Below are 20,820 nucleotides of genomic sequence, written 5' to 3'. Positions count from 1 at the left end.
TATAGCTATAGATTCTTAGTTTTATTATGTACAATTGTTGGAGTACTACCCGCACTTTAATTATAAGAATTTTATATTCTTGTTGTGCGGGTGTAAATAAATAAATTACAAATCAAAACATATGGTGGGAGGGTTGCCAATATGTCTTTTTATTGCAAAAACGCTTTTGTGAGGATTTCTACAACAAGGGAAACAATGTTTTGTGAAAACTTTACACAATAAACGATCTCAATACCTACTTTTGAGCAGAAATTTTAACGAAATTGCCTATAAAGACATAATTTAAAAGAAAAACAGTTAAAAAGAGAATCCATTAAGGTGCATTAATACTAGAATAAAACCACTAAACAAAAACACATTTATTTTGCTTGTAATTATTTTATTTGATAATAAATCACTTTTATAGTATATAAACTTTTATTATTGTTTGTTGCTTTTTGCATTTGTTGTAATTAGAGTACATTGTTTTTGTAATTTTTCTTTTTTAATTCTTATACATTTAACTATATAATTTCAATTAAATTAAACAATTTCATTAATAAGAGGGTGTTTTTCTTTTTTTTTTCAATTTAAAGATTTTCTTCATAAATCCATTTTGTGTTTTCTTTCTTAATAAGGCGAATACCAAAAAGAGCAGAATTCTGATTCTATATCTTTTAGATATGATTTTCAATCTAAAATCTTAAAGTAGACAATAAAAAAAGAAAGAAATAAAATAAATCCATTATAGTTGTTTTTTGTTTCTAGCCTTAGTTTAACGAAAAGTTTTGCTGTAAGGAAGAGAGAAAAAGAGAGCCAAAATGTATACACATACAAATACATATGGGGGTATTCAATGATAAATGGAATAGAGGCTTTTGTGTGGAAGTTTCTTCTAAGTATAAAATTTCGATATAATCTACAGTTCTAATAAATTTATATCAAAATTGGTCTAGACAAGCACCGATTGGACAAGGTTGGTAAGGTTTGAAAAAAATAAATTCAAAATACCATTATTATTTTAAAATTTTCTGCAGTAAATTTTTACAAGATTCAATGTGTTTGTCCTTCTGAGGCGCACATCTTCTGCAAAGTTCAGAAGATCTTGAGGAAAGGCGTTGGGGTGAGACCTCAATTTATTTATGTAGCATCGAGTGTACATGGTGATTTACGGGTTTGATGTTCAAAATTTTTATGAATATTAACGTTTTTGACACACCAAGGGGCTCCGACGATTCTATTCAATTCTAATAAATTTTTATCAAAATTGTTTTAGACAAGGACCAATTGGACAAGGTTGGTAAGGCTAAAAAAAAATAAATTTTGAATATTTTTATACCCACCTGTCTGTTGAAATCACCCCCCACAGTCATAAAAAATAGAGATATTGAGCTGAAATTTTGATTAGATTTTTTGTTTGTCCATAGGCAGGTTAAGTTGGAAGATGGGCTAAATCGAACTATATCTTGATATAGCCTCCATATAGACCGATCTGCTGATTTAAGGTCTAAGGCCTATTGAAGCCACATTTATTATGCGATTACGCTGACATTTTGTACTGTGAGTTGGTCAAAACGGCCTTGATCGGTTCAGATTTGGATGCAGCTGTCAAATATACCGATCTCTCGATTTAAAATTTTGTGCCCAAATAGGCGCATTTATTGTCCGATTTCGCTGAAATTTTGCACAGTGCGTTTAGCTAGGCCCCTTGGCATCCCTTTTCAACACGGCCCTGATCGGTACAGATTTGTATATATCTGCACACTGATAGAAAATTGACGGTACTTTGCCAATACCGCCTGGTATTATTTTGTTCAAGTCATTGGTAACAATTTTTATTGCCATTAGGTACCATTTCAATACCAGACAAAGGAGGCTAAAAAGAATTGATGGCGTCACATATGCATTCCTGTCATCATATGAAAACCGCTTTTGGGAATCAATGGAAAAGGAATCAATTGCTGAATACAAAGAATTGAGATTGGTCACGGTGTAACATTACTTTTTGTAATTATTAACATAAATAATCGAAATAAAATTAGATTAAAATTATTTTCAATGGTTTTTTTGGTTCATAAGGGGGTGGAATAATCAATATCGATTTGGTACTAAAACCAATAATGGTCTGGTGCCAAAACCAATAACAGATTGGTATTAACATCAATAACAGTTTGGTAATAAGGCTAGTACCAAACGGTACTAATCATTTTAGGTTTCAATCATGCCATCCGGTATTGTTTTTGTACCATACGGTGTTACTTTACTATCAACACCGTATTGTACTGAAATGAGGACGTTTGGTATCAACTTTGCTGGTTGGTTTATATGGGAGCTACACCAGGTTAATGATCGATTTGGGCTGTACTTGGCACAGTTGTTTAAAGTCATAACAGAACACCACGTGCAAAATTTTAGCCAAATCGGACAAAAATTACGAACTGCAGGCGCTCATGATTTCAAATCGAGAGAGCTATGACAGGTTATAGACCGATTTCAACCGTACTTGGCACAGTTGTTGGAAGACGTGACAGAACACTTGCATGCAAAATATTAGTCAAATCGAACTGAAATTCCGGACTGTAAGGGCTCAAGATATGAAATCGGGAGATCGGGTATATGGAAGCTGTGTCAGGTTGTATACCGATTTCAACCGTACATGGTACAGTTCTTGGAAGTTGTAACGGAACACTACATGCGAAATTTTAGCCAAATCGGACAAAAATTGCGGCTTCTAGGGGCCCAATATGTAAAGTTGGGAGATCGGTTTATGTGGGAGATATATCCAAATCGAACCGATATGGCCTATTTGATATTCCCAACGACCTACGTTAAAAAGATGAATCTGTGCAAAATTTCAAGCGCCTAGGTTTATGCGTTTGACAGCTATCGTTATTTCGACAGACATACGGAGGGACATAGCTAGATCGAATTAAAATGTCCAGACGATCAAGAATATATATAAAGGGTTTTTATACTGGGACGCTACAAAAATAGACCGATAGGGACAGCGAACGACGCCATATTTTTTTGTCGCTTTTTTGACATTTCTCCCCAGTAAGGTTTGCCATTTCATGATGGAAATGGTCAGACAGCAATTCAGTACATGAGTCATCATTGCATCCCGAAAAAATACTGTTTGGTGCGGTTTATGGGCCGGCGGCGTCATTGGGCCGTACTTCTTCTGTGATGACACGACACGTTACTGTGAAAAGGAATCCCTACCGTTTAATATCTTTGGCCCCAATTGGCTGATATGGACTAAGAGAATATGTGGTTCCAGAAGGACGGCGCCACAAGCCATACAGCGAATGTCATAATTAATTTATTGGAAACCAAGTTTGGAGAACGTGTTATCCCACGAAATGGTCCAGTCGATTGGCCGCCTCGGTCATGCGGTTTAAGGCCGTTAGACCATTTCCAGTGGGTCTACCTCAAGTCTATGGTCTATGCCAACAAACCAGCGACAATTGATGAACTTCGTACGAATATCAAACATGAAATTCCAGCAGTACCGGCTATGCAAATCAAGTTCCATACATAATGGCATTAAACCTACTTTCACAGGAATAAAAATGTTCATTGATATCCAAAACCGTTTTTGTTTTATTAAAAAAAAAAAACTTTTGTAGCGCTCTTATTGAAAGACCCTAAATCTTATGGGGTTGCAGACAGCCAAAATTTTTTTATGATGAGCTTCATTCCTGGGGATAGAGGACAACATTCAGCTCGGCTGTCCGGAATTGACAACGGAGTCAGAATCGAGTCAATATTGCGAGGCAACCCTGTTAAAGAGGAAAATCCTTCGTATGGTCCAATCTGCGTTAGCGGACAATATTGGTGTACTATAAACCAAATTTTTTATGTTCCATATTACCGTGGTAGTCCCCATATGTAACAAAGTTGTTGTAAAATCAATAATAAGAAAATTAAATAAAAAAAGTTATTCTAAATAGAAAAAGGCATAAACTAACTAAATTTAACTTTTTAACTCGGTTATAAGAGGCCAAAATTTTACTAAAATAAACTACAAAAATAAATAGGGTTGAATTGAAGTTCATATACCAAATACATATAAAAACAGAGTGGATTTTTATAAAACTAAAAAGAGAACAATGTCAAAAACTTGATTTCATTTTGTTCTTTAATTATTCATCTTTAAGTTTACTGAACAATATGCATAGACCAAGTAATGTGTAGATACCTTAATCATTATCATTTAAGTTTCTCTCTCAGGCGCTTTGCGCTTTGGTCTCACTGTCATAAGAAAATGAATGGGTTCTTGAACTCAAGCTAAAGAATCAATTAATGCATAGAAACCAGGGATGGAAAAGTCAGAACTATAGTAGTTTTTTTTTTGTACTTTTCGACCCGAGGAGCACCGTAGTACCCCCGCGACCAATTTAGTACCTTTTCAAGCACAAATAATTTGATGAAGATTTTGGATGCCTTTCAAGCCTTTTTATTTTTACAGGCGAGTAGTTTTCATTTTATGAAACTCACCCCGATGAAATAGGGTTACTCACTTTTTGGTCGATATAGTCATGTCCGTGCATCTACCAAACTCGCGTTATGCAGATCGTTGGGGATTGGAAATGGACAATATTGGTTCATATTTGGATATGGTCGCCTTATTTGATTAGTCGATCCTCTAGAAAAATTAATCATTATCGGAATTTTGATTGAAATTAACTACTAATATTAGTAAAAACAGCAAAACTGTTTGTTGTAACAGCAGAAAGTCTGCTGAAAATGGGACAAGAGTACTTTTTTGCAAAAACAGCAAACATTTTCTGCTGTTTTTAAACAATGCAAATACAAATGCAAAGTTGGCCATGAACATTCCACTAAGGAACAGGGGCAAAGTTTTTAAACAATAAAAAGTTAAAACAAGTAAAATCGTGCTAAGTTCGACCGGGCCAAACCTAATATACCCTCCACCATATATTGCATTTGTCGAGTTCTTTTCCCGATATCTCTTTTAAGGCAAACAAAGGATAAAATAAAACAAGTTATAGTCCGATTCGGACCATATATGAATTGAATGCTGAACATTGTAGAAGTCATTGTGTAATATTTCAGTCCATTCGGATAAGAATTGCGCCTTGTAGAGGCTCAAGAAGCAAAATCGGGAGATCGTTTAATATGGGAGCTGTATCAAGCTTTAGATCGACTCAGACCATATTAGACACGTATGTTGAAGGTCATGAGAGAAGCCGTTGTACAAAATTTCTCCCAAATCGGGTGCGAATTGCGCCCTCTAGAGGCTCAAGAAGTCAAGATCCCAGATCCGTTTATATGGCAGCTATATCAGGTTATGTACCAATTTGCGCCATACTCAACACAGTAGGGGAGCTGTAACAAGCTATTGATCGATTCAGACCATATTGGATACGTATGTTGAAAGTCATGGGAGAAGCTGTTCTACAAAATTTCTGCCAAATCGGACGAGAATTTCACCCTCTAGACGCTCAAGAAATCAAGATCTAAGATCGGTTTATATGGCAGCTCTACCAAATTAACTGATTGGAATCATACTTAGCCCAGATGTTGGAAGTGATACGGAAACACCACGTGCAAAATTACAGCCAAATCGGATAAGAATTGTGTCTTGTAGGGGCTGAAGTAGCAAAATTGGTAGATCGGTTTATATGGGAGATGTATCAAGCTATGGATCGATTCAGACCATATTAGACACGTATGTTAAAGCTCATGAGAGAAGTCGTTGTACAAAATTTCTGCCAAATCGGGTGAGAGTTGCGCCCTCTAGAGGTTCAAGAAATCAAAATGCCAGATGGGTTTATATGGCAGCTATTCTATATTCGATTCGAAACTTAGCGGGCTTTCGACAGACATACGGACGGACGGACATGGCTGGTTCGACCTAAAATGTCATGACGATCAAGAATATATATACTTTATGGGGCCTTAGACGCATATTTCGAGGTGTTACAAACAGAATGACGAAATTAGTATATCCCCATCCTATGGTGGAGGATATAAAAAGCTCAAAAATGTTATACATATTTCAAAAATGTTTAAACCCATCTTTGAATTTTACAAGCATGTAACGTAAAATTTTTTCCACTTTTCTACAATTTGCTAATATTTGAACGAATTTAGAGAGCAGCAGACAAAATAACTTCAACTATTATATTTTTGCTTAAAAAAAATGAACGCTCAGAATAGGCAAATGCTTTTTTTTATATATATCCAAGCCTTATATATATAGACATATCTGTCCGCCTGTCCGTCTGTCTGTCAAAAGCACGCTAACTTTCGGAGGAGTAAAGCTAGCCACTTGAAATTTTGCACAAATACTTTTTACTAGTGTAGATCGGTTAGGATTGTAAATGGGCTATATCGGTCCATGTTTTGATATAGCTGCAATATAAACCGAATTTGGGTCTTGACTTCTTGAGCCTCTAGAGGGCGCAATTCTTGTCCGATTTTACTGAAATTTTGCACGTTGTGTTTTGATAGCACTTCCAAAAACTGTGTTCAAATCGGTTGATAGCCTAATATAGCTGGCATATAAACCGGTCTGGGATCTTGACTTCTTCAGCTGTTAAAGGGCGCAATTTTTATCTGATTTGGCTGTAATTTTGCACGTGTTGTTTTGGTATCACTTCCAATATTTTTGCGAAGTGTGGTCCAAATCGACTCATAACCTGGTATAGGTTCCATATAAACCGATTTTGGGTCTTGACTTCTTGACCCTCTAGAGGGCGCAATTCTTATCCGAATTTAGTTAAAATTTTGCATGAGGTGTTTTGATATGACTTCCAAAAACTGTGATGAGTATGGCGAATATCAATATATTACCTGATAAAGCCGCCCTATAAAACGATCTGGTATCTGGAGTTCTCGTTTTAATTTAATGTCAGCAGACAGTGTTTGCAGATATCAGCAGACTAATCTTCCTGGGTATTAAAATACTCTTACTCTCTTTTACTCTTTTATTTTGAGGTGAAGAAATATAGCAAACAATCAGTATGGCATATGTTTGACTGAAAATTATTTTTAATTTCTGCTCTCGAAACTGAGGGCCAAGGTAGCTCAGAGGTTACCATGTCGTCTCGGACGCCGAACGCCTAATTCAAGTCCCTGCGAGAGCATCAGAAAAAAATTCATCGCTGGTTTCCATTTTAGTGAGTTAATTCGCTTAGGTATGCAGCCGTGCTATGTTTTCTAAGCTTGTATCGGACCAAAGAGCGTAAGAAAGAAGAAGAGTGGGTTTCTGCCTTGTCTACCCTCTAACCGTAAAATAACTCGCATTAAAGACACAACTTTTTCCATGTATTCCAAGATATATTCATTTACAGGTAGTTGCAGTTGCCCAACAACAAAATATTGAGTGCACTATCTGTCAAAATCAGCGATTGGTGCAACTCTGAGTTTGTGTATGTTACTTGTTCGCGCCATTTTTTGTTGTTTGTGTGTGTTCTCGTTCTTAACTACAATACACACACACACACAACCAAAACTCGTTGAAAGGTAGTACGCTTCGCGAGAAAAAAATTGTACTCAGCTGTTTACGGTACACTACCTGGTAATTATGTCATGCATGTATTCCAATTGAACTCACATTGGGGGTTGCAACATTTTCGGGTTTTTCTGTTTTGATTTGGGCATTTGTTTGAAAATTTTTTCGTATTTTGCTTTGTTTCTTTGCAATCGAAAGATGGAATAAAAGGAAAAGCAAAATACCGTAAGCAATTCAAACATGTTGTGTCTTTAAACTTTGTCACTCGTCATCCCGTATTGGGCTCTAATGCCAACTCTGCTTCTTTCTTACGCTCTTTGGTATCGGACAGCATTGATATGAGAGATGTACTCAAACACTTTTGATATCTATATGGAAAATTGAAGAGTACTCCTCAAATACAAAAAGTACCTTTTTAGTACAATTTCAAAATTAGTATTTTCACATCCCTGATAGACACCTTAAATATTCCTAAACAAGTTATGCTCTTTCACTCCCCATATCATAGAGAATGGATGCTTAAGCTCAAGTTAAAGAACATTTTAAAACAACAACTGATATGTTACAACAGCTGTTTTCACTCATCATTTACAGCTCCATGTCTATACATTTCTTGGCCTATACCAAAAGTTTAATCAAAGTTGTTGTTGTAATTTTCTCTCTCTCTATGTTGCAATAAATCAAAAACAGAGAAATAGTAAACAAAGCATATACATAGAATAGGAAATACATAAATGTATGCACATAAATATACATATATACATGTACATATATATATAGAGAGTGGAAAAATTTTCATATTAAAAAAAAAAAAACAGAAAGAAAATATTTAGGAAACATAATTTAATATCTAACCAGTGTCCAGAAACCCGTAGTCTCATCACGCCTATAGTAACGGGGTCGATTATCTCGAAAAACGGTGATAGCAGGGAATTGATTCTCTTGAATGAATTTAATGGTAGCCCTCATCTGTATTAAAAAACAACAAAATTGTTAAAAATTTTATTTAAATTTTTTTTTTTAATTCTCAACTTACATGATGTGTGAAATGTGGCGGCTCCACTTCGGGACTGGTGGATAAATGTTGTAGCAGAAAGTCATCGGTTTGTGATAGCCACAAATCTGCTCCCCTCAAGGGATCATAATTAAAGGGTCCAATACGTAATAGGCCCAACGAGGCATCATATATATCAAGAACCTTATAGAGTAGCAAACCAAACCAAACATTCAAATTAAACATTTCTGATAACGTTAGAACTTTAATAAAATTTAATACCGTTTGTGCTCCCATAAAGTTACGTGCATCGCGTAGCTCTCTGTCTGGCCCCCGTTCGGGAAATGTGGCTGGAAATATTTCACCAGTCTTAATGTTCACACCAACTCCATATATAATGGGATAGTTGAGATCACCACGTAAAATTGTATTTAGTTCACCAACGCAGGCTTGTGTAAGATCAATTTCAAGATGATGTTTATGGAATGATTCTGCAAAAAAATATTAAATTAAATTAATAGTTTTGTATATAAATGAAACAAGTATGAGCGTGCTAATATACCCTTCAACATGGATCGCATTTGTCGAGTTCTTTGCGCGGTATCTCTTTTTAGGCAAACAAAGAATATTTAATATGAACTGTTATGCTATTGGAGCTATATCAAGTTATAGTCCGATTCGGACCATAAATGAATTGAATGCTGAACATTGTAGAAGTCATTGTGTTTCAGTCCATTCGAATAAGAATTGCGCCTTGTAGGGGCTCAAAAAGCAAAATCGGGAGATCGGTTTATATGGGAGCTGTATCAATCTATAGATCGATTCAGACCGTTTTTGACACGAATGTTGAAGGTCATGAGAGAAGCCGTTGTACAAAATTTCTACCAAATCGGATAAGAATTGCGCCCTCTAGAAACTCAAGAACTCAAGATCCCAGATCGGTTTATATGACAGCTATATCAGGTTATGAACCGATGTGCGGTTCTAGGGTGTGGACACTTGGCCCTGAATGCGGATATCGAATTCGTGCCATTGTAGACTATGACGCTGATCGCGTTGGAATCCTGGCGAGAACATCGGACAAAGCGGTGTTTATCCCCTCTTAATGTTGGCGACATTTGCGAGGTACCATGCATGGTCATTTAAAAATTTTTCTCCAAAGAGGTACATGCGGGACGCCGTTCAGACACGGCTATAAAAAGATCCCTTATAATTGATTTCAAACTTGAATTGGAAAGTACTCATTGATGTATGAGAATTTGCCCTTCTCGATTCCTGGTGGTAATGTTCTTCCTTAAGGTAATGTTCTCATTAGGGGAGGGATGGCACCTCAGACATTTTTGACTCAAATATTGATATCAAATTCGTGCTGCACTTCCAAATCTCTTTTATTTGATAGATATGAAATTCGTTCTTTATTCTCAGTGGAAATGAAGTTCAGTTTAGAGGGTGCTTTACGGCGTACCCCAAAACACTTGGCTCCAAAATTGGATATCAAATTAGTTTTCTGCTCTTAAATATCTTTCATTTGAGTCCCACATAGTCATAATGGGTCAAATAACCCATTTGACGTATCTTTAGGAGGAAAGCGCCACCTAGACTTGAACGCAAATTTTAATGTCATATTCGTTATCTACTCCCTCATAACTTTCATTTGAGTCCTATATGGCCATGGTCGGCTAATATGGTCATTTAGGGGTGGGCGACCTCCCATTGCTTGGACCAAATGTTTTATGCCATATTTGTAATCTACTGCATGAACTTCGACTATATCTGAAGTTTTGGGGTTGGGGGGGGGGGGAGGGGGGGGGGCGCTGGGTACTTGGACTCAAATTTGAATACCATATTCGTTTTCTGGTCTCCAATACCTTTCATTTGATACCCTTACTGTGCCCATCGGACCACTTTCGGATATGGGTGGCTTTTTTGGGGTAAGGGGGAGGGTCCGCCTCCATCCGATATCTAAAAATTATATAGCATATGTTTCCTTCCAGACAAACGTGCCCAATCTATGAAAATTTTAAGAAAATCGGTTCAGCCAAGTATCATAGTCATAAGGGTCTAATGGCGTTTTTGAGGGGTGGCGTGACACCCTATAATTCGATCTGATTTTGTATGTCAGAGTCGAAATCTACTCGCGAATACCTTTCACTTGAGCCCCATATTGAAATGAACATCCAATATGTCTGTTTGGGCGAGTTTTGGGGTTGGGGCGGCCCGATGGGTACTTAAACTCAAATTTTTAAAACTATATTCGTATTATACTCTCCAATACCTTTTATTTGATACCTATATTGTCCCGATCGGTCCATTTTTGATTTTGGCTTGTGTTTTTGGCATAAGGGGGAGGGTCCGTCCCCCTTCCGATAGCGAAAAATTATATAGCCTATGTTTCCTTCCACACCAACCTACACAATATGCGCAAATTTCGAGAAAATCGGTTCTGCGGTTTTTCAGTCTATACGGAACAAACAAACCGAGTCCCATATATCCGTGATTGGCTAAGGTGCCCATTTTGGACGTTTTTGTGGGGGTGGGGTGACCCCCTATACTTCAACATGAATTTGTATGCCAGATTCGTTATCTACTCTCGCATACCTTTTGATAACCATATTGTCCTTATCGGTCCACTTTTGCTTTTGGGTGGTGTTTTTGGGGTAACGGTGAAGGGTCTGCCCCCATCCATTATCAATAAATTATAAAGCCTATTCCTACTTCCTGACCATATTCGTAATCTACTTCCGAATACCTCTTATTTGAGTCCCATGTTCTAATTATCGTCAAATAAATCTATTTAAAGGGGTTTTGGGGCTGGGGCGGCCCCCAGTTATTTGGACCCATTTTTTAATATGAAATAGAGCTATACAACGTGTACATACCACCGGTTGGTAGGTGTGTCCCGATTAATGGCCAGGCTTACAACCCCGACATAAGTGGGTTGCTATCTGGCCATAATCGTCTGGTTCTAGGGGACTATAATGCGCATCACACGTCATGGCATTCTGCCCTAGGTAACGACCAGCGTGGCATAGCTTTGGCAGTGCAGATTGAAAGCTCCACGTTTTGCACGGTGAATGAGGATGCCCCCTCTAGGATTACGAGAAGGTGCAGCATCTCGCCAGACATCTCCATTGCATCCCCTGATCTCCTGAGTGACGTATCCTGGCAAGCCGTCATCTCTTTGGGGTCAGACCACCTCCCCATAATTCTTACCATCGACCGACCGAACGACTTCATAACCTCTAAGCGCCGGACGTTTATCAATCATAAGAAGGCTGATTGGACTGGCTTCAGAGAGTATACCAATCGCCGCTTCAGTGAATTGCCACCCCCCTCTGATGTGCTAGTGGCCGAGAGGAAATTTCGAGACATCATTAACGCAGTAGCCGCTCGCTTCATACCAGCCGGTCGAATACCCCAAGTGCGGACCAATTTCCCGGCGCAAGCAGTGGTACTCGCAGATGAGCGTGATGCGATTCGTGCTATGGACCCTGCTAATCCTAGAATCAGAGAGCTGAATCTGGAAAAACAGGGTAGTCAACGAACAAAATCGGAATTTGTGGCTGGAACATTTGGAGCAATGTAATCCGAAGAGATGCGCCAGGTTGTTCAACCGTCAATTTATTGTGCATCTCGACAGAGAAAGGGCAAGGAGGAGAGCCATTCGCCGTATTCGTGGTCTCCGAGCCGATGAACAGCCATCACAATTTATCGTGGGCGCGAAGTTACGAATGTCTGTGGCGGCCAATCATCGTAAGGCGTTGAGCCTCGACGGAATCTCTTCATTGATGCTGAAGAATCTGGATTCACCTGGAGTTGAGTTTGAACTTTGAACACTCTTATAGTTCCCGATGTTTGGAAAATGGGCAGAGTGATTCCCCCACTGAAGCCTGGAAAAGACCCGAGTTTGGGGGAGTCGTACAGACCGATCTACCTTCTCTCACCAGTGGCAAAGACGCTTGAGGCATTACTCCTCACGAGCCTCGTTGGAGAATTTCCATTCGCCGAGCATCAACATGGATTTCGTCCATGTCCCAAAATACTTGCCGTCACATTTGACAGCTCTTACACATTCTCTCCACAAGCTACAGCAATTTGCGATAAAGTCAAAAGTAGAAACAAGGTCCTCAAGTCACTTGCTGGCAGCACTTGGGGTGCAGACAACGAAACCTTGCTGACCACGTTCAAAGCAATTGGCCGGTATGTGGTAAGTTATGCTGCGCCTGTGTGGTCTCGTCAACTTTGTGACACGCAGTGGAATAATATTCAGATCTGTCAGAATGCCGACCTCCGAACTGCGACGGGCTGTTCTTCTCAGTTCTCATGTGGACCACCTCCATCAGGAGACAAAGACAAAATCCTACCAGTGCGAAGACATAACTACATGCTGTCCAAACAATACCTTTTGGGCTGTTATCGCAGAGACCATCCAAATCATCATCTTGTGGATAGATATCATCAGCCCAGAAGCCTTAAGGTAGATCTACATGATCTAGAGCGTGAGGTTCGGCGCTACAAGAGAGAACCTCTAGATCAAGCGGCATATCAAGCAGGTCTCAACCACATTCATGCAGACACGGTAGCAGATGCGGTAAATGGCGATCGGGCCAATGTAGTCCTTGGAGAACGACCGCTTGCCATTGCACCTGAAGAAATTGGACTCCCCCGGCAAACAAGAGTAGTACTGGCTCAATTACGTTCCGGCAGATGCAGCCTCCTCAATTTCTACAGAGCAAGGATTGATGGCGACGTGCAAGATGTATGTCCCGATAGTAACCAGGGACCGCACGATACACGTCACCTGTTTAACTGCCCAGCCAGATCCACACGACTCAGACCCAGATCCCTGTGGACACACCCCATCTTAGTCGCAGAGTTCCTGGGTCTTGACACTCAACAGAATCAAGCAGACGGAAGATAGAACACAATAAACAGATACAACAACAACAACAACCCCCTAAACCCTAAATATTTACCAATACGGTAATATGACACTCAAAAGAAAGTCATTTGGCAGTAGAGTAAAAATTTGCCCAGGAACCAGGTGCAAGGGCAAATGTCTCACACATCAATGAGTGCTTTCCAATTCAAGTTGAGTTTATCAACGGGACCCTTTTTTTTATAGCCGAGTCCAAACAGCGTGCCGTAGTACGAGACCTCTTTGCGAAGAATTTTTTACATGACCATGCATGGCATGGTACCTCGCAAATATCGCCAGCATTAAGTAGGGGTAACCACCGCTTTAAATTTTGTCCGAAGTTCCGCCAGGATTTGAACGCAGGCCTTTAGCGTCCCCACCCTAAAAAGATATTAAAGAGTTAAAGAAGGCGCAGCGGAGCGGGCCCTGTCCAGATAGTCATCTATAAATACATGATATGTGAGTAAGCAGGGATATGGACATGCACACACACACCGAGTAGACACTTGAGTGTAAGATATTTGGTATAAGAGCTAACTCTGCACTGGGAATGGACTAACATTCCAGTGTATCTCGATAAACATATTGTCTACTCTTATGATATTTGATATAGAGGATACACTTTTCTTTCCCATACTTTCATACCTCTTATTGGGGTATAGAAAAGGGTCTAAAGCGACATGCAAATTAACTCATCTTATTGGTGAGCTTCTTCATTCATTTGTTTAACAACATCTAAATTTTATTATATTCAATTTAATTTTTACGTTTCCTATAGTAAACGTTAGTACCAGAAATTTTAGTGAAAATGAGAAAATTTCAACTTACGCATTATGTTGTAGAAAACCTCCTCGCCATAGCTCTGAGGATCACGATAGCCACCAATTAATTGCAATTCAATGCGACCTTCGGGATAACCCAAAGCCAACTCTTGTACACGAGCAACCATGGTGCAGACAGCTTCATCGACACCAGTTCCATCGAAATGAGCCAATGCCACAGCACCTGAACCTGAAAGGACATACAAAACAAGAGAATCAGCTTTACAGCAATGTACATGAACATAGGCAAGGCTTTACCATGCAGTCTAAGCCACTAACAAGGAAAGATGCATAAACATAATTTTAAAAAAATCAATTAAAATAAAGGACTTTTTATGTGCTTCGTCCTTAAGGAAATACAAACAAAGACCACATGTCCGTCCGTTTATTGTAACTAAGTAAAATGAAGCCAATTTAAAAGTCTTAAGAAAGCATCAGCACAAGCAAATGGCCAAGAGTACATACAAATGTATGGAATATCCTTTTTAATAAACAACAAAGGATATTGCAGATTTTCTTTGAGACTACGTAAGGACTCACCTGAATGCCGTACCACCACTATAATACAGGTGGTGGCATCATCTGTGCCAATAATATTGATATTCTTATCATGGGGTGCAGCGGCGGCCATTTCCCTTTGACCTACGTATAGAAGACCCACTGCTCCTACGGACTTTGTGGGTATCGATAACAATTGCTGGGCATAATCTCTGTAGACGGGATGTTGCATGAACAAGCTGGTGGTGTCCATGGGACAATCGTCCTGCAGCACGCCATTCAATACCAAAACCATTTTGTTAACAAGGATGCGTATATTGCGGCAAAAGTGTAATATGTCCTTGTTTGTTTTCCTTCCTCCTCAAGCACACAATAAAGATTTTTAGATTATCTGCAAGAAGGGAAAGAGAGAAAAGTTTCTTATTAATAAGAGAGAAATAAAGTTATTAGTCTCATTGACCCGTTAAGCACTAAAAAAAACATGTTTACCAAAAATTCAAGATTTCAACTACATCGAATTATTTCCTTCTGTTTGAAATATAAGTTTTTAGGTACAATTCTATGTGTAAGGTTTTTCTGTTTTTATACCCTCCACCATAAGATGGGAGGTATACTAATTTCGTCATTCTGTTTGTAACTACTTGAAATATTCGTCTGAGACCCCATAAAGTATATTTATTCTTGATCGTCGCGACATTTTATGTCGATCTAGCCATGTCTGTCCGTCTGTCCGTCCGTCCGTCCATCTGTCTGTCGAAAGCACGCTAACTTCCGAAGGAGGAAAGCTAGCCGCTTGAAATTTTGCACAAATACTTCTTATTAGTGTAGGTCGGCTGGTATTGTAAATGGGCCATATCGGTCAATGTTTTGATATAGCTGTCATATAAACCGATCTTGGGTCTTGACTTCTTGAGCCTCTTGAGAGCGCAATTCTTATCCGATTGGAATGAAATTTTGCACGACGTGTTTTGTTATGATATCCAAACAACTATGCCAAGTATAGTTCAAATCGGTCCATAACCTGATATAGTTGCCATATCAACCGATCTTGGGTCTTGACTTTTTGAGCCTCTAGAGTGCGCAATTCTTATCCGATTGTAATGAAATTCTGCACGACGTGTTTTGTTATGACATCTAACAACTTTTCCAAGTATTGTTCAAATCGGTTCATAACCTGATATAGCTGCCATATAAACCGATCTTGGGTCTTGACTTCTTGAGCCTCTAGAGTGCGCAATTCTTATCCGATTGGAATGAAATTTTGCACGACGTGTTTTGTTATGATATCCAAAAACTGTGCCAAGTATGGTTCAAATCGGTCCATAACCTGATATAGCTGCCATAAAAACCGATCTGGGATCTTGACTTCTTGAGCCTCTAGAGGTCGCAATTATTATCCGATTTGCTTGAAATTATGTACTACGGATCCTCTCATGACCATCAACATACGTGTTTATTATGATCTGAATCGGTCTATAGCCCGATACAGCTCCCATATAAATCGAGCTCTCTATTTTACTTCTTGAGCCCCCCAAAGGGCGCAATTCTTATTCAAATTGGCTGACATTTTACCCAGGTCTCCAACATGTAATAATATAATAATAGCAGAGCAAATCTTTTCTTATATCCTGTTTTGCCAAAAAGGAGATGCCGGGAGAAGAACTCGGCAAATGCGATCCATGGTGGAGGGTATGTAAGATTCGGCCCGGCCGAACTTAGCACGCTTTTATATGTTTTAATATCTATTTTACTAAAATTAACATAATTTCTTAAAATTAAGTAAAAATATTTTTGTGAAAAAAAGTTGTGCTCAATAAGTAAAGGACGATTTTTTAGCTGTAATCTTTTTGGCAACACTGTTTTAAAGAGCTCACTCACGTTTCGTGTTTTGTTTCCTGTCAAACATCTTCAGTTTTGTCTATAATTTAAGCATGAATTGTCTTAAAAACGAACAACGCCTGCAAATTATTGAATTTTATTGTTCAGCAACGAAGCTCATTTGTGGCTCAATGGCTGCTTAAATAAGCAGAATCGTCGATTTTGGAGTGAAGATCAGCCAGAAGCATTGCAAGAGCTAACAATCCATCCAGAAAAAGTCACAGTTTGGTGCGGTTTATGGGCTGGTGGCATCATTGGACCGTACTTCTTCAAAAATGATGCGAATCGTAACGTAACTGTGAATGGTGAGCGCTACGTGAGATGATATGCAGCCCGTTGCAATTGACGCATTGGAAGACAACATTGAAGCATTTATTCCTAAGATACCAGCCGAAATGTTTGAAAGAGTATGCCAAAATTGGACTAAGCGGATGCACCATTTGAGGTGCAGTCACGGTCAACATTCTTTTGAGTGGAGCCGACGTTTTGTTATTTTACTCCGCAAGAATTTTCCTGTAACTCGTAATAGGTCATTATTTTGAAAGAAAAATTTAAGCCTCTCAAGGATACCTGCGATAGAGTTATCCATTAGGCGGTTGATGATCTGCGTCTGTTTCCAGTGAAGCGGCGGATCTAGAGCACGGGACTTCAAAGACCCAACAGCTGAGGCGGTGGTGTCAGGCCGTAGCATGTTGTCTGCTACTGAAACCTCGACTGGTGGAGCGGCTGCACCAGCCTCCACTAGCCGATAGACGACTGGTCAGCATGGGCTTTTGACGAATACACCTGGTTCGAGTCTTCAGGACAAGGCCGAACCTATTCTTTCTTCGCATGCAAATAATTTTCCTAGGTCATCGGCCTTCCCCGGCAAACCAACATGCTTTTTAAGAGGTTGGAATAATAGAAGACGCATCGCTCTCAGGTTTATTGAGAGGCTTGACGCGAATGATCCTAAGACTCTTACCTATAGGGAGAGAGATTCCCTAAACTGGGCTCGCTGCACAGGCTACCCCAAGACTACACGTCTAGATTCGGAAACTGCACCGCAGTCAGCTAAAAGGCTGCGGTCACCTGGAGGGCATTCCATGCCAAAAAGAACTAGGGCGAACAATTGTAAGATGGGTCCAAGAACCATTGCTAATGTCGCTAGGGACAGTTTAGTGATTGCAGTTGTCGACAAGGAAGAAGAACAGGGCTGTATACCTAGGAATAATTGAAGTGGGATAGTCAATGGATTGTCATCAGTATACTCCGATGTCCTTGCGGAATTTCCTGGGTCTCCTTCAGTTTGTGACGATGCAGGCTGGTATCGGGGCCGATACAGACCAATTGCCTTCGGGGATCACCGCTCAATTGAAATGTAGGTGCAGCACTAGATTTAGTAATTAATTCTCGACCAAGGATTCCCTTAAACCCTGAATCGATACTTGGAAGACTAATGGAATGTAATCTCAATCTTTCAACCACTTACTGAAAGATTGGTAGATTGGATGAGGCTGATGATGACCGGACGCATGCAATGTTCGTACTAAGATCCTCGCAGACCTCGACAAGTATGAAGGCGTTGTATCCTACGGATTCAACAAGTTGAAACTGAAGGTTTATAGAAGAGGTGGGGTTGGGGAATCAGGAGACGACTCCGCAGTTGCTGTTGAACACTTGCCTGAGGAATTATCGACCACATCGCAAAAGTCTGGCGGATTGCAGGAGCCACAATCGAGACAGGAGGCATCGAAACGGGACCCGGTAAGCGTGTGTGGGTGCGTGACTGGGTTCAAGGAGTGCGCCGACATTCGACAGCAGCAGCTAGTGAAGCAAGTGTCCAGAGTCCTGAGCAAGAGTGGTTTTACTGCTTTCTCACCTGCCCTTGGATGCGTATGGAAGCTCATCATGACAAGATCTAACGAATCTTGTGAGGATGAACTCCTGGTGGCATCAAAACGGGACCCGGCAAGCCATGTGTGGGTGGGTCATCTGGTTGGACTGGGCTCAAGGTGTGCGCCAGCGGGGAAGCACGGAACTCAGAAAGTAATTTGACAGCAGCAGCTAGTGAAGCAATTGTTCAGTGTCCTGAGGAAGAGTGGTTCCACAGCTTTTCCAACTGCCCCTGGAGGCGTACGGAAGTTCATCATGACAAGATCTAACGAATCTTGTGAGGATGAACTCCTGGTGGAATGAAAAGACGAGATTAACACAACAGTGTTGGAAGTTCTGAATCCTGACTACGGTTTCTACAGATAAATCACCACCATTGTAAGGCCGTTTCGGCGGCTCTAAAGGTTCTCCTAATGGCAGGGGTATTTGATGTGGTTCTTATCCAGGAAACATGGGAATGTGGGGGAATGGTTCGTGGACTAAGAAAGAATGGGAGACACAGGGCCCGTATTCTTGCAAACAGTAGTCTAAATGTTTTTTTCTTCCTTTGCTAAGCACTGAAGATTTAGTAGTAACCATCCTTGAAAATATTAAGCAAAAATCTTCTTCTATTATATAAAAATGAAATTGTTGCGCTTTGTTCGTTTGTCTGTTCCGTATAGACTCAAAAACGGCTAAACCGATTTTCATGAATTTTTCACAGATGGTAGAGCTTGAACCCCCGGTGAAAAAAGGGTACCTTACTTTTTGATATCCGAAGGGGTCAAATCTCGGAGATGGGTGAACCGACCCCAAAAATACGAAATTTTTATAAAACTTTGGGGTCAGCTAGTCTGGGGGGACGCTCCATCCCAAAACCCACCCGAACGGACATGTTTACCGACTGGGACAATTTCGGTATCAAATGAAAGGTATTTAAGAGTAGTGTACGAACTTGGCATAAAAATGTCACCCTTAGTGTCAGGGGGTTGCCCAACCCCCAAAAACACCACCCAACAGGACACTTTTACCGTTTTGGGCAATATGGGTATAAAATGAGGGGTATTTACGAGAAGAGTACGTACGTGGCACAAAAATGTAATTTTAAGAGTCGAGGGGGTTCCCCATCCCCAAAAACCCCACCACCCAGGACACTTTTACCGCATTGGGTAATATTGGTATCAAATGAAAGGTATTTAAAATGAGAGTACAAATCTAACACAAAAATTTATTCCTTGCTGCCTGAGGCTCCCCCATCCCCCAAAAAACCATCAACAGGACATATTTACCGATTGGGAAAATATGGGTATCAAATGAAAGATGTTTGGAAGTTGAGTACACGTCCATTATTAGAATTTGGTACAAAGTTTCTGCGGGCCCTCTCCAACTCCAAAAAACCCTCAAAACGGTCATAAATGTCCCCCATCACAAAATGGGTATCAAATGAAAGGTCCTTGAGAGTTGGCTACGAATCTAATGTACACATTTGGGATAGAGTCTGCGAGCGGCCCACCCACCTAATACGCTTCAATAAGACGTGTAGTTCGATCGGAATAATATGGGAATAAAACGAAAGGTCTATGACAGTAGAGTTCATGGGGGACCGACCCTCTCCTCTCAATAAAAACGAGGACGACCGAGAATATATTGTATTCAAATGAAAAGACATGTCAGAGGGCAATCGCCCTCCCCCCATCCTACCCAAACTACTCACTTTAACAGTCGACTTTGCCAAATAGATTAACAAACCCCAATTTCTCATAGAAGAACTTTGTAATCCGAATACTTGGCGCAAAAAGCTAAAAAAATCCCCACCCTAATACATTTAGTTGGTACTAAATATTATTTTGAAGGTTCTTGTTGAAGATATGTATGGGGGTGTAGAATACGGCATGTTTGTTTGTGTATGTGCGAGGTAATAAAAAACATTATATGACAAATTTTTAATATGAAGACATTACAAATTTACGATATGACCAATAACAGAATCTGTAAATCGCAGAAACGAACAACGCTACCAAACATGGACACAAATCCAATAAAGGATTCACTGAATGATGAGGCGACACACATTCATGGCTCAACTAAAAAAACCTCTTCACCAACTTACAAAACGCGGACGACTCTGTGAGGGACGGCGAGCTAGTATAAACTGCTAAAACATGCAGACCTACATGCTCACCACTGTACATGGTACATGGGGTGCATCTGCATTGGCATGGGTTCTTTATGGGTCCACTCCTGTCCTAGCTGTCCCAATCTGAGACGCATTCAAGTACAAACAGAAAAGGTGTACAACAATGAATATTGTCTCCGTTCGTTGTGTTCCTTTGTGTGTGTGTGTGTGTCTGCATTTTGGAGAATGCTAAATTTCTGCATAACAGCAATGAAGGCC

At 39.9% G+C, this 20,820-nt stretch overlaps 1 protein-coding gene across 6 annotated transcripts in view; it reads right to left on the bottom strand.

Moving 5' to 3' along the window:
• Window positions 1-446: 446 nt before the first annotated feature.
• Window positions 447-20,820, bottom strand: part of LOC106093671 (protein N-terminal asparagine amidohydrolase) — a 176,822-nt gene continuing 156,448 nt past the window's right edge. For 4 of the 6 annotated variants that reach the window (XM_059368917.1, XM_059368916.1, XM_059368915.1 and 1 more), the window contains 4 exons: window positions 14,736-15,084; window positions 14,203-14,385; window positions 8,499-8,947; window positions 8,306-8,431 (listed from right to left, as the gene is read on the bottom strand). In XM_059368917.1, the coding sequence (XP_059224900.1) occupies window positions 8,306-8,431; window positions 8,499-8,947; window positions 14,203-14,385; window positions 14,736-14,988 (1,011 nt within the window). In that variant the 5' untranslated portion in view covers window positions 14,989-15,084. Of the gene's footprint in view, window positions 771-8,305; window positions 8,432-8,498; window positions 8,948-14,202; window positions 14,386-14,735; window positions 15,085-20,820 lie in introns of those variants that run through there. The other 2 variants (XM_059368920.1, XM_059368921.1) reach the window with 2 other exon arrangements.

Source organism: Stomoxys calcitrans, chromosome 5, assembly GCF_963082655.1.
Source record: "Stomoxys calcitrans chromosome 5, idStoCalc2.1, whole genome shotgun sequence".
Lineage (NCBI taxonomy): Eukaryota > Metazoa > Arthropoda > Insecta > Diptera > Muscidae > Stomoxys > Stomoxys calcitrans.
The sequence above is the reverse complement of the archived record's forward strand: the minus strand, read 5'-3'. Positions and strand labels throughout refer to the sequence as shown.